This window comes from Ornithodoros turicata, chromosome 5, assembly GCF_037126465.1.
Source record: "Ornithodoros turicata isolate Travis chromosome 5, ASM3712646v1, whole genome shotgun sequence".
In the NCBI taxonomy this organism is placed as follows: Eukaryota; Metazoa; Arthropoda; class Arachnida; order Ixodida; family Argasidae; genus Ornithodoros; species Ornithodoros turicata.
Genome location: NC_088205.1, coordinates 42,348,849 through 42,361,790, shown reverse-complemented (window position 1 = coordinate 42,361,790; position 12,942 = coordinate 42,348,849). Strand labels below are relative to the sequence as shown.

Genomic DNA, 12,942 nt, shown 5'->3' with positions numbered 1-12,942 from the left:
GCTGGGGGTGCCACCTACACAGAAACAAAACGAGATCTGGTACGCCTAGCGGTAGCTAGACAGAACTGTGCCGTGATCGCCATATTGACTTCTGCATAGGAAGATCGGGATGCACGGAGAGCAACCGGTTTGCGTGGATAACTTTTTTGGAGTTGGGTTACTACGAGTTTTTTGTGCGTTTGTACCGGATAAATACGTCACCCCGCGCCCCCGGAAGTTCATGCTGTAAGCAGGGAACGCCATACGTGCAAAAATGTGGGGCTACTTTATCTGCACCCACCCTGTAATTTGGATTTTAGAGGTGTAAAGTGTAGACGCTGGCCGAAGTTGTGCCAGTCTGTCAGAACGGAGACGCAAAGATGGCGAAAGGATGTTAGTGGGTCAACCTAGCGACGCCCAAGGAGGGAAGTTTTGAGACTTCGGGGGGGGCGTTGGAAGATTCATTTTAGATATAGTGACCAGTTCATTTGCCCTATGAAGATGCAACATTAAAAAATTCCAGAAGCTAGGTGTGGCTCTGACATCCTTTGTCCTGATGTCCTTTGTCCACGTTCAGATGTCATCCTGACATCTGAAGCATAAGGTACCAACACATATTTCATGCTCTAGTCAGTAGTCACACGGACGTTCCACTTCCAGATGACGTGTTAGCGTTATAATATAGGCATATCGTTTTATTTTAGTTTTATTTCTTCGCAATTTAAATCATATCCTGTTGGTAAAAAAAAAGAAAAAATAACGCATAAAAGACGTAACTATGAGATCTTGTATCATTTTTAGTGGCTACCTATGATTTTGTAGCATATTAGAACCTCGAACCGGTTCCCAACTGGTTTACAGCCTCTGAACCGGTTAATCGAACCGATAAATGTGAACTAAGGAGCTGAACCGGAATCGAACCTTTATGGCCGAACCCGAACCCGAAACAAACCGAAAAACGTTTCGGTTCGGCGCTCTGTCGCACCACTTAGGGATTCATCGCTGATGTCATGCTGTCGTCTGCGCTGGGTCGCAGGGTGCCTGTCTGGCTTGGCAAATCTATGAAGGAATGGAACCTTGTAAAGCACCGTGCACCTTGGCTTCAAGGTACTTCACGGAACGAGTCCATCTAAGATGAATGTGGATGCCGGAAATTCGGTAGAAACGTGCAGACTCATGCTTCTTGGTACTCACCAGCAAAAGGAAATTTGCCCTTGCGCGTGGACTACCGTTTGATGCATTTTTCTGGTGCTGAATATCAGATCGTGATTTTTCTGCTATCCAAAGCACACGTCATCTGCGCACACAGAAAATGGGGCTTTTTGAGGAACTATCGCTTTCTTGCTAGCCTTCAGAACATTAAACAGTGTCCGACTGAGGATGCTTCCGTGAGGCACTCATCAGGGAACACCATAGCTCAGGCCTTGTTCACTGGATGTGCTGACTGAAACGGTTCGGTACGTACGAAAGCCTGGGAGCCAGCAATAGAGTAGACCTAACACGCCAAATGTTCGGAAGTTTGGCGTTCGAGTGGACTTCAAGTGGACTTCGAGTGGAGTTCAAGTGGAAATGTTCGTGTGCGCGCTTAATTAAAAAGGAAGAAGAAAGAAAGGAGCACTAGTCACAGGGTCCGTCGAAGAGCGCGAGCACACGGGACTGTAGGCACTAGAATGAAGAACTGGATCCACAGACCTTAGTGTCAGCGAACTCTAGCTACTTCCTGCGGAACCGCTCTCTGTCTTTCTGGCCACCAATGGAGACGGTTGTAAACCGTCCCATCCATCATCTTTCTCGACTTCCCACTTAGTGTAGACAGTTGGCCTGGTTGGTTTTCAGACATAGCGGGAGACGAAGAGCGAAAACAGAATACACCAGACACTCCACGCCAAACTCACAGGTCGAAAATAACATAAAGCTGGGCTAGTTAGAAACAGTAACGTTAAATACCCGAATTCCACAGGAAACGAAAATATCAAGAGAGAGAGAGAGAAGAAATAAATCCATGACGGCAAAACCCAGTCTAGGAACGACGACACACAGACGATGTCTCAAACTCAGCTGAAGTTCAATACAAAACCGAACATGTTTAAGGAGCAGCCGTAGGACTGCGGTCCTCACTGTGAGGCGATTCATTATTCCATTTCCCACATCAGCACCAGCAATGGGGTATACTATACGTATCGCCCCTGGCGATGAAACCCCCAATCATCATCATCGAATCAAGTTGTTGTTTTGAGGAGCACAAGCAAGGCCAGGGAAGAAAAGAGAAAAATCTCTCTATAGGCTGAAGACGAACGACGGCTTTATTCACACAGTTCCCAGCAGAGGCACAGATTAGAAGAGTCTCCCTCAAAAGCCGCCGGGTCTGGTCAGTCTCAAAGCCTTCACGGAGGCCAGCTGCCTAGTTGACCTCTGTAAAGGCTTTTGAAACTGAAGAGAACACAGAGCTGATGCTGTGGTCGGACAATGTTCATTCCAGAAACAAGCGTAACTGCGCAAGCGAGGAAGACCAGCTCTACTGATGGCAACCTAACCAATGTCATCGTTGAAACAGCAACATAACAATGTTCTCAGTCAAACATTCTGTGTGGTAGGAAAATTTAATACTGCGTGGAACGGTCAGTACATAGTCAGCGCCCCGAGAACAATATTTACAATCTATGAGCTATGAGGCTATGAGGTGAGTGGGGAGAATTGGAATATGCACTATTTACACTCGATGGAGCATGAGACGAGTGATGGGAAATGAAAGAGAGCCCCCTTGCACAGAAAGCGAAGGGTGGAACCGCCACCGCTGTAGAAATTCGTCGCCGCCGAGTGCAAAGAGCTCTCCTTGTAAGCTATTAGTAACGAGAATGCGCAGTTGTCGAACCAGCAGGAAAATGGGAGTGTTCCGCCGCCGTTGAGCGACAGCCTTGAAACGGGCCTTCCACAACACTGCAGCGCCGCACGCGGTGACTAGCACACTCAGCCTGTTAGGGCGCCTTTGGTCACACCGCACGGGACAGAGCACATTCGTGCAAAGCCTAACCAAGGTCCAGAAGATGCGGGAAATGCGGCACTCAAATAGCACATAGTAGTTCGTTTCTGCACGGCCGCAGTACGGGCAGGCCTCAGTTGACGTGATGTCCCACGCATGCAGCCGGTCGCGTGTGGGGAGTATCCGCCAGGCAAAGGACCAAATGATGTCGCGCGGTTGAACAGGAAGCCACTGGCCGACGAACGATGTCCAAGAGATGCCTGAAGCATAGTCCACCCGCCTTCTAAGGCTCTCAGTGAATGCGGCAGAGTCCAGCAAAACTAGTTTGGCCATCGCTGAAGGCGAAGTGGATAGCAGACTGGAAGCAGCAGGGAGCAGAGACGAGATCTTCTGATAGTAAGCCCGAACCGCCGCATGAAATCGGTGAGGAGTTGCACGGTAGCCATGTTGGAGAGCGTCCCACCAGAGGCCGAGCAAGACTTTAGTTGGACTGTCCGCTGCGTCGAGAATTCGCAGTGTGGTGCTGAGCGCAATGCCCCGGCTCATCAGCCCAACATCGGGCAGGTTGACTCCGCCAGCAGACTCCGGGAACGAAAGCATGGTGCGTGAAACTTGCAAACGACGAAACTTACAGTGAGACGAAAGTTGCGAGCTTATGATGGATCATAACGTTTTGGCGCCTTTCGAGTTCTCTCCGAGCGAGTTGATCGAACGATAGCAACATCAGGGGCACCGAGGGATGGTCTCGCTGTTGTGACGGGAAGACTGCATCTGTCGAAATCGCGTCTTGCTGCAGAAGCTCCAACTGGACTGGAAGTGATGACTCGGCGTCTGTTCCCGTGGACGTGGTCTATGGGCATTAACATTCGGGGCCGAAGCTGGTTTTGATGCAGACAAGAGCCACGGGTCTGCTGAATTCTTGCCGGCTTCCATTTATCGCCCTCTCCGAAATGTCTCATTCACATGGGCTATCCAACATTTAGGGTGGATGTGCGTTGATGCGCCCTTTCGTGAGCATCCGTGGAGAGATGGGGCACCTTTCCAGGTAGCCAGTTTTGAACACGGCCACACATAATTCTTCCCATTAGCAGCATGGCGGGTGTAAGACCGCATTTCAGCGAAGTACGCCTATACTGATGTAGAATGCGAGCAAGCCGTGTCCGCAGAGTCCCCTGTACGTTCTTCTTCAATGATGTCTTTACCGTCCGTACTCCTCGTTCAGCGAGTCCGTTAGACTGAAAGTGGTTCGGAGCGGTACAGAGGTATGTGTTGAATGCTGTTACGAAGTATGAACTCGCGGAACCCTTCGGTGGAGAACTGTAGCCCATTATCTGAGACCAGGGTCCTTGGAAGTCAAAATCTGCTAAATACAGTGCGCAGCACTTCAACAGTGGTGGCTGTCATGGTTGTCTTCATCGGAATTGCTTCTATCCACTTGCTAAAAAGTCCACAATCAGCAGGAGGAGATGGCCTTCTATGGGTTCAGCAAAGTCCACATGAACGCGAGACCGACTTTCCCCTGCACGTGGTCAACTCGATGGAGGTTGTGCTCGAAGCTCTACCCTCGCTCAAGTCTTACATGCCTTTGCCATGCGCGCAATCTGAGCATCGAGGTCCGTATACCAATAAGATGCTCGAGCTTGAACTTTCATGGTAGCCACCCCCTGATGCGTCTTATACAACTGCGACCGCAAGGTGTGTCGTGCCGCTTCAGGAATGATGGCCCGACATCTCCAGTACCCGTGACTTTGGGTGAGTTCAACGAACGAAGTATGACCGCAAGTAGTCTTGATCTTGACTCAGTCTCAGTGGCAAGGCCTCGTTGATACACCACTTTACCAGCTTTAGATAAACATGGATCGAGCGACGTAAGGTGTGCGAGCTGCCCTGCCGAAAGAATGCCGTCGTTGATATGTTCAGTCAAAAGAACGTACTCCTGGGTACCTCACAGACGTGCGTTCTGTTTGCATCAGCAGCGACAGGCATGCTAGGCATACGGCTTAACGCGTCACGTTGCTCTTACCTGATGTGAATTCTATGGAATACGGGTACGTACTCAGGAGCAACGCTGAGCGCTGTATGCGGGCTGCAGCAGTCGCGGGTACTGTTTTATTGACATGAAACGGCCCAGTTAGTGGCTTGTGAACCACAAGCCACTTCACTTTGGTAACGGATCACAAGCTGTGATCAGTTACAAAGTGAAGTGCGAACAGTGCGAAACAGAACCCAACAGGACGTTCGTTCCCAGCTATTCGGTGTGACAATACGGCTCCTATTCCGATCTGTCACGCGTCATACTCCAGACGGATCGGCAGCTCCGGATCGTAATGAACCAACAACTCTGCTTTCCGAAGGGGGTCTTTGACGCTCAAAATCACGCTGCCTAACATCCGTCCCACTCCACGGAACGTCTTTCTTCAAGAGCTCATACAATGGGGCCAATAAAGTTGCTACCCCTGAGAGGAAGCGATGATAGTGCATCCCGGGAACGACTTCAGCTCAGTAACCGAGGTTACAGGCGGCACCGCTATCACCGCCTCAATGTTCTCCCCCTTCGGGTCAACCAACGTCATCGTCCAAACAACAACATAACATTCTTCTCACTCAGAACAGAAACTGGCTCGGCTGCTGGGACACAGCATCGAACACAGCGTCGAAAAGTGGACGTTTCACTGAACGCCGCTTCATCGAATCAGTGATCGCCGTTTCATGGAATCGCTTTTTGTTTCGTCCGAAATATTTTATTTGTTACAGACGCATTCGAGTTCCCTCTGAAAAACTGAATCGAAGCCAGTTTCCCCTGTTTACAAAGAAAACGCCATCAGTTGCTACCATGAAGCAGGTTTCCCGTTCATGGGGCTTGTATGCTGAGATAATGACAGTATAATGTAAAGGTAACGCAAATGCTATGAGCCCAATAGAAAGAATGCGCAACGAAATGAAAGCAAGGTATACAAAGAGGGTGGACCTGATTCAACTGAAGTGTTTTTGGAGCGTTGCGGACAATTACTCACCGTCGAAGCGCCGAAGCCGAACAATAACAGTTCGCTCAACTAGTTGGGACTAGTAGTCCCACCATGAGAAACATACTTTTTTGTACCACCATACTGAAAATGGCAATTTTTTTATGCTTAAATTTACGGCAATAATATTTTTATTGCAATAAAATGCGTAAAATGTAAAGGACATATCTATGGCTTTGTACTACGCAACAATACATGTATGTAAGATAAGGACATACATGTATCAATTCATGAAATAGCGTAATAATTTCTTTTCATAATCTGGTCTCTTGCTGGCGTATGCTGGCGAACCCAATCACTTTTAGGAAACTTTATGACGTACTCGTACCGTCAGGAAGCTCCGTTTTCCCATCTCACAGCTAACGACTTCAATGAACAATACCTAGATATAAGCTGTTTTCTCCGTTTAGGGGCCTGGCGACGCCTGAACCTAACTCTTTCGGAGACCATCCATGAGGCAGTCACCGTCCAAGTGAAACAAAGATTAAATGTAATTACCATATTGATGTTACAAAGAGAGTCGTTCTGCACCTGGACAATGTGAACTGTGCGGTATAGACCTTTGTATTTTCCTGATATTTTCGGACAGCGCGCTATATTATGGGTCCCAGACCGCTAATACACATATTCCAGGGAACATCTAATGATTTTCATAATGTGAAAGCGTAAAAGTGTACGTAAAAATAACCAAAAAGTTCGTGTGTAAAAGTGTTCGTGCCGCCCCTCTGAGTGCCCAGAGTCAGTACATTATGGAGTTCATCCACCAGCTGTCCTGCATATACGCCATCCTGTCATCTAATGATTTACATGCTGTTAATTTCTTTCGTTGCTCCAAAGCGAAATTTAATTTTTCACAACCAAAATCGCAGAGTAGTTTTAGAACGCATGCGTTTAATATGGCTATCCAGTGTTGGATCGTTACTAATAATGACACCAGAGCAGTGGCGTAACCAGACCTCCAAGGTAGGGAGGACGAAAACGCCTCACCCCGCTGGTCTCGAGTGCGTCAACACACACATACCTGTGCATACAGCTAGATGAGAGACAAAAATCTAGAATATGCGATTACATATGGGCTGTCATGACCGCGTCACGAGATTGTGAGTAGTTTGAAACGCTCATAATTTGACAACTATTCAAGAATGCTGCTTTGATTTGCGCCAGAAACTGCAAAAACTTTCGCGATCGCCACTACCCCCCCCCCCTTTCTCTGCCCCCGCCACTGCCCCCCACGGATTTCCATGACTTGCGTCGGACGGCACGAGGCAGGTCAGCACCATCTAGATAGAGAATGCCTCTCGATAGCTCCTGACGTCACCACATCTCGTCGGTCGGGAATACAAAAAGGTGTCCGCTTGTTGTGGTTGTGTTCGGCAGAGATGCCATTGCAGCATTTGTGCTCATAACTTACGAAATAATTGAGTACACAACGGCGAGCCGAGACAGTTTTTGTTGTGACGGCTGTCCAGAACAGGGGCGGATCCAGACCCTCGGTTTGGGAGGCGGGCGGTTTCTTTGTCGGAGCGCGTAGTGGGGGATGCGAGAGAGCGAAATTCAACGCATAAACTGACGCCCCCCCCCCCCTCCCCCAACTGGTCCAGAATGTGGAGAACTTAGGTGAGTGAACCACATTCAGGAGCTGCTGAAATGAGGAACCCCTCTTTTCCTTTTCTTGTTCAAGGGTGGTGATTGACTCCATCACATCATGTTGCAAAGCATTATCTTCAGTCCTCGTTTTATTTTCCTTCTCATGTGCCTCTTGTAATGTGCTTTCAGTAGACAAATAACTGGGGCAGGCGGTGAACATATACATGAACCAGAGGTGGGCAAAACTCCTCACGGTCTTTGCCCTCACCTCGATTTTCCTGGACGGAGCTTTGTCCTCACCTCACCTCACCTCAACTACTTTTCGGAGAAGTTCCCTCACCTCACCTCACCTCAAAAAAAATTCAGATAATTTTCCTCGCCTGCCCTCACCTCAAATAATTTTTCAGAAAATTTTCCTCTCCTAACCTCACCTCAAAACATTATCAGAAAAATTTCCCTCACCTCACCCCAGCCTTGCATAAAAAAATTTTCCCTCACCTCACCTCACCTCAAATTCCGTGAGGTGAGGGGGTTCAAGGCGCCCTCACCTCACTTGCAGTTAGGAGGGTGCCCCTCCCTGCTCAAGGTCGACGCTTCTCACTTCTCACACGAAAGTACGGAGCGTAAAGCAAGTATCGAGACTAAAGCATTCTCTGCTTCAGCGGTAGATTGTGACTTTAGGTGTTTGTGGCGCAAACGCAACAGAGGCCAGAAAGCGCCACGACTGCGGTGAGTACCTGATGAATGGCGATGATAGCTAAAATTATTTACGGATCGTGTCCTACGCATTATATCATGGCCGCTCGCCATCAGCTAGTGGGATGGCAGGTGCATTGCTAATTGTCTCGTTCACCGCCTTCGCATGGCATCCGATAGGTTGAGCGCTACAGTGGTGGTCGAATCGAAGCGCAGCTTTGTGAATCATAATCGTATGAGTGTCACGTCATCACTGCACCCAATGTCGTGCCCATATTGCCCCCTACTTTTTGTGGGATGTGCAGCCAGAGTCTAGACCCATCGTCAGGACTCAGGACCAGCCAATAAGCAGCGATTATTGATAGTGAAGTGCAACGACTCGCGTCGTTCGGTTTACAACAGTCACTGAAAAAACAAATAAAGTAAAGAAGACAGCCCTAACAACTACCTTTTGCCAACTTGCCTCATATCACCTAAAAATTTTCGGACAAATTTTCCCTTTTCTTCTCTGGACACACGAAAAAAAGTCCTCACCTCACATGAAAAAGGAATCCTCACCTCAGAAAATTTTAACAAAATTTCCCTCACCTCACCTCAAAAATTTTTCAGAAAATGTATCTCATCCCACCTCACCTCAGCCTTTCTGGAGAAAAAATTTCCTCACCTCACCTCACCTCAAAAAGTTTTTCAAAAATTTTTCCTCACCTCAAAATTATTTCAGAAAATTTCCCTCACCTCAGCGTCTTCTAGGAAGATTTTTCCTCGCCTCACCTCACCTCAACCATTGCTCCAAAAGATGCTCCTCACCTCACTTCACCTCAAATTCCGTGAGGTGAGGGTGAGGGAACTCTCACCCTCACAAGCCCTCACGAGGGTGCCCACCTCTGTACATGACACACCATCAAGAGTCAGTCTTGGGACCTTCAGTCGGACTAGACTTCCTTTCCTGTCTCGCGGTCAACATAGCTTGATGTTTTTGTGATTGGTTCTGTCTTAAAATGAGGCTCGGAAACCTATGTAGAAATGTTGAGTTTTTACAACTAAGGCCTCGTGTGCAGTGCTGTACTTCATGAAGTGTGTGCGTCTCCTTATTCTTCTTTATTCTATTGGCAAGGTCGAGTGGTAGTTGAACAAAAAAGAAAATCTCATGGATACAGTTGACAGCTTTTATGATTACTTTTGTCCTTGAGGCCTTCTGAAGGATTAAAATTCCCCCGTTCCGGATCCGTGTCATAATTGCTATGGCGCTCGGGCTCGTCGCTCAAGCATGCTACATCGCTAAAAAGCTCATTCAGTCATAAATTAATCACGCACGTAGTGGGACGCGGGCATCAAGCAATGTAAAATCTCGCGGCGCCGACAGCAGCCGGACAAGACAGTGTGACGTCACGGCGCGGGAGATGGAAGCATGGAGATGCCTTCTCCTATCTAGGTGGTGTTGGACGGGTAGGGAGGGGGCTCGAGCTCCCCTACGCCCCCCCCCCCCCCCCAGGCTACGTCGCTGCACCAGAGTATTTTGAATAATCAACATTGTTCAATAGCTTACACCGTAGACTTCAGTCTATTCTCGAAATGCCCGAATTGTTTTTGTTGCCTGGCACCTGGCAATAGATAGTTTGATCAGAACTAATTATCATCTACCATTCTACACTCTTAGAAATGAACTTCACCGCATAGCACGCTCCTAGCCAACCATCACCTCGAATGATGCCCTCCGTTTTCAACAAATGTGTGTGTTTTCAACAAATCCAGAACAAGTGTGTAGGCACCACTGGGTTATCAAGACCGCTCCTCATGTTTTGTTTGCTCTGATATGGATCTGACTGACGAGTAAAATAGACATTCATATGGAAACAGCCACACAGTAATATACTCTATCGACTACCCACACTAGATCGTAGCAATGGTCGGGAACACCGCTATCAAACTGTTCAATTGAATCGGCAACGACTGTTAAATATCAAAGTTATCGTGCGGAAACTCGAACATTTTCTGCTAACTAAGGACCATGAAGAAACGTACCTGCATGTCTTGTAGTACAAGCCAAATGATGTGCCACAAGCCAAATTGAGTGAAGCGGCCAAGAAGGAGTACCTATACTTGCAGTGATGGAGTTACATGGTCAATGCAGGAAGAAAGAGGGAGTAAGCGACTGACAGGGGGAGTGAAAATGTGGGAAGTTATTTCCCCATTACTTCTTTTTTTCTGAGAGTGTACTTATTGGCCTCCAGACATTTGTGGCCAAATAAAATGGTGAAATTTGTTTATTAAAATTCCACCAGCGCTCGTGGTTTTAAGCGAGAAGCTAAAAATAACTAAATATAACTTAAGCGAGATAAATAGCTTTTTTGATAGCAAGACATTAGGACGCGGCCCTGGGGCCCGTACGATATACGAGACCATTGTGCCTGTGAATAAAATTTATCGACGACGCTCCCTCGCATGATCAATTTTGGTGAGCTGTAGCTACACCAACGAACGTGTTTTGTTTTCCTCTTTTTGCAGGCGTCGGAAAGGCTGGTAAGGGAGACTGCTTTCATGGTGCCACCCCAACGAGTGCACAACTCCATCAAAACAGCTTCCTCTCGAATCGGCGTCAAGGGCTTTTAATCCATACCTGTGCGCCTGACCAACCACTGCGTGTTATGGGACTAATGAAAAGCACAAGCTTGATTGTCCAACATTTCATCTATACCGCACAATACTGTCACGCACAGAAGTCGTTTCCATTTATTTGTCAGCAACGAAAGCTTTCTTAAAGCGAGTAAAAATACTCATTTTGGCAATCTAACAGCACGCACTCTCAATGAAAAAAATACTAAAAATGAAGTAAATATATATAATTATCAATATTAGGTTTTGCTTATTTATTCGCTTGGGCATATAAATTATACACTGCATCGAATGTTATGAAAGTTGTGAATGTTGTGTGTGTCATTTCCTCGTGGAAAAGCGTTATAAAACAACTTGAGAAGATTAGCGATCCGGGGTCCCTTCGGTTCCCTTCCGCTACTTCTCAGGAAGTTGCTGGACACCTATAGGTTCTTGCCATTGTTGCTGTGTTTGAGATTGTGTCGTCTTCTGTTTTTCTTCCATGTCTCGGGTTTCACTGTTGTAATTATGCACCAGCTCGCCTGCGCCGTTCTGCCATTATAAAATGCACTTGCAGCTGAAAAGCGCGGGCTGAGCGGCAGACGAAGAAGTATCTGTAGCACCTGTCCTGTCGTCGTCTTCTCTCTGTCCCTGTTCTCAGTACTAGTACATCATGCCATATCAGCACGAACATACCCGGTTTTTAACCTTGAAGTATTCGCCTGTCCGACTACTTATAGAGGCGCTCGCGTCGTCCTCAATGGCGGAGAAAAGAATGATTGCCGATGAATAAACCGCCCTGCTTCATGCCATCTTTCGCCCTGCTTCATGCCATCTTCCACGAGACACGCTTCAAAAATTGTACAAATACCACAGGCATAGAGCAACCTGCAGGCGGCGCTTTGGGTCTTGCGCCCTCTGCGGGACGTTTCATCAGCGGCTGTAGGAGCCAGGACGGCCGGGACTCAGGAACTAATGGGAGAACAGCTGACAGCTAATTGCTCGGAAGCCTTGTTTAGTTTTTGACGACAAGGCTTTTGTGCGTCACAGACCAAGATAAACAATCGCAGCCATAAAGTGACGCTTCACTTAAGTATCGTAGCTTTTTACTATCGTAACTCCGCCCGGTTAAACGCGAATAAAAGTAGGAAACCGGCCGGCGTTTTCAGCATGACTATTGCGTGGCTCTATTTTCATGCCGACCAGGGCCCGCTTGCACGAAACACTTCTCGGGACAGTCCTCAGCGCTCGCCTTCCTCAAGTATTTCCGTCCTGAACTGAGGAATTTATCGGATGCAGCAGAAAGTGGCTTGCACGAACGCTTTGAGAGATGCCCTAATTTGAGTGGATTATAGCTAGGAACTTCCGGCAGGCTAGTATTGGTGGAACGAACTTCAAAAGCTTCTCCCCGGAAAACATGCGTCATTTCGCGTTTAGACCAACCAGCGATCGCGCTGAACGGGACTGTCGTCTGCTTCTGGTATCGCCCCATGGAATTTTGCAAATCCACAATAGCGAGCGATTGTTTTATTTTCGCTCTTATACACGTATAAGATGGTGGTGTTTGTATTTTTTGCAATAAATGAGCCTCACATTACATACTGTCTCTTTCTGTGTGTCTTAGGACGGATAATTTGCCTCAAATGCGATCGCCGCCGCCGCTATTCATCAGTTGCGGCGATTACTCCGACTCACATCATGAAGAACGGAAATTAAAAAAAGAGAGAGAAAAAAAATGTTTGCCATAGCGATACCAAGAAATAACTTTTTCACAAATACTGCTGAGAAATGCGTTAACCGCAATATGACCTGAAACATTGGATCAAGTACGTGAAAATGCGCGCTATTAGTAAGCAGACGATCATGAGGTATTTCCGCGCTTCTTTAGCATTTTTGGAAATGGAAAGTGCTCCAGCAAAAAAGCGCCGAGCCTCTACGTGGAGCGATGAGGAAAGACTAGGGTTTCTTCAAGAGGTGATAGAGAGGAGGACTGTTCTCAGGGGCAAGTTCAGTACATTCCTAACGAAAAAGGATAAAAAGGCAGCTTGGCAACAAATAGCGGATGTGCGCAATGCACGCCACCCG

The 12,942-nt window shown here is 47.5% G+C and overlaps 1 protein-coding gene across 2 annotated transcripts in view; it reads left to right on the top strand.

The window, feature by feature from the left end:
* The window catches only part of LOC135395589 (uncharacterized), a 71,957-nt gene extending 60,842 nt beyond the window's left edge, over nt 1–11,115 (top strand). Inside the window, exons 6-7 of one of the 2 annotated variants that reach the window (XR_010423196.1) lie at nt 6,393–6,472; nt 10,771–11,115. Coding sequence is in view for 1 of the 2 variants with exons in the window: in XM_064626703.1 (XP_064482773.1) it covers nt 10,771–10,875 (105 nt within the window). In the remaining variant the exon portion in view is untranslated. The remainder of the gene's footprint in view (nt 1–6,392; nt 6,473–10,770) is intronic. The other variant, XM_064626703.1, reaches the window with a different exon arrangement.
* The last annotated feature ends 1,827 nt before the right edge of the window (nt 11,116–12,942 follow it).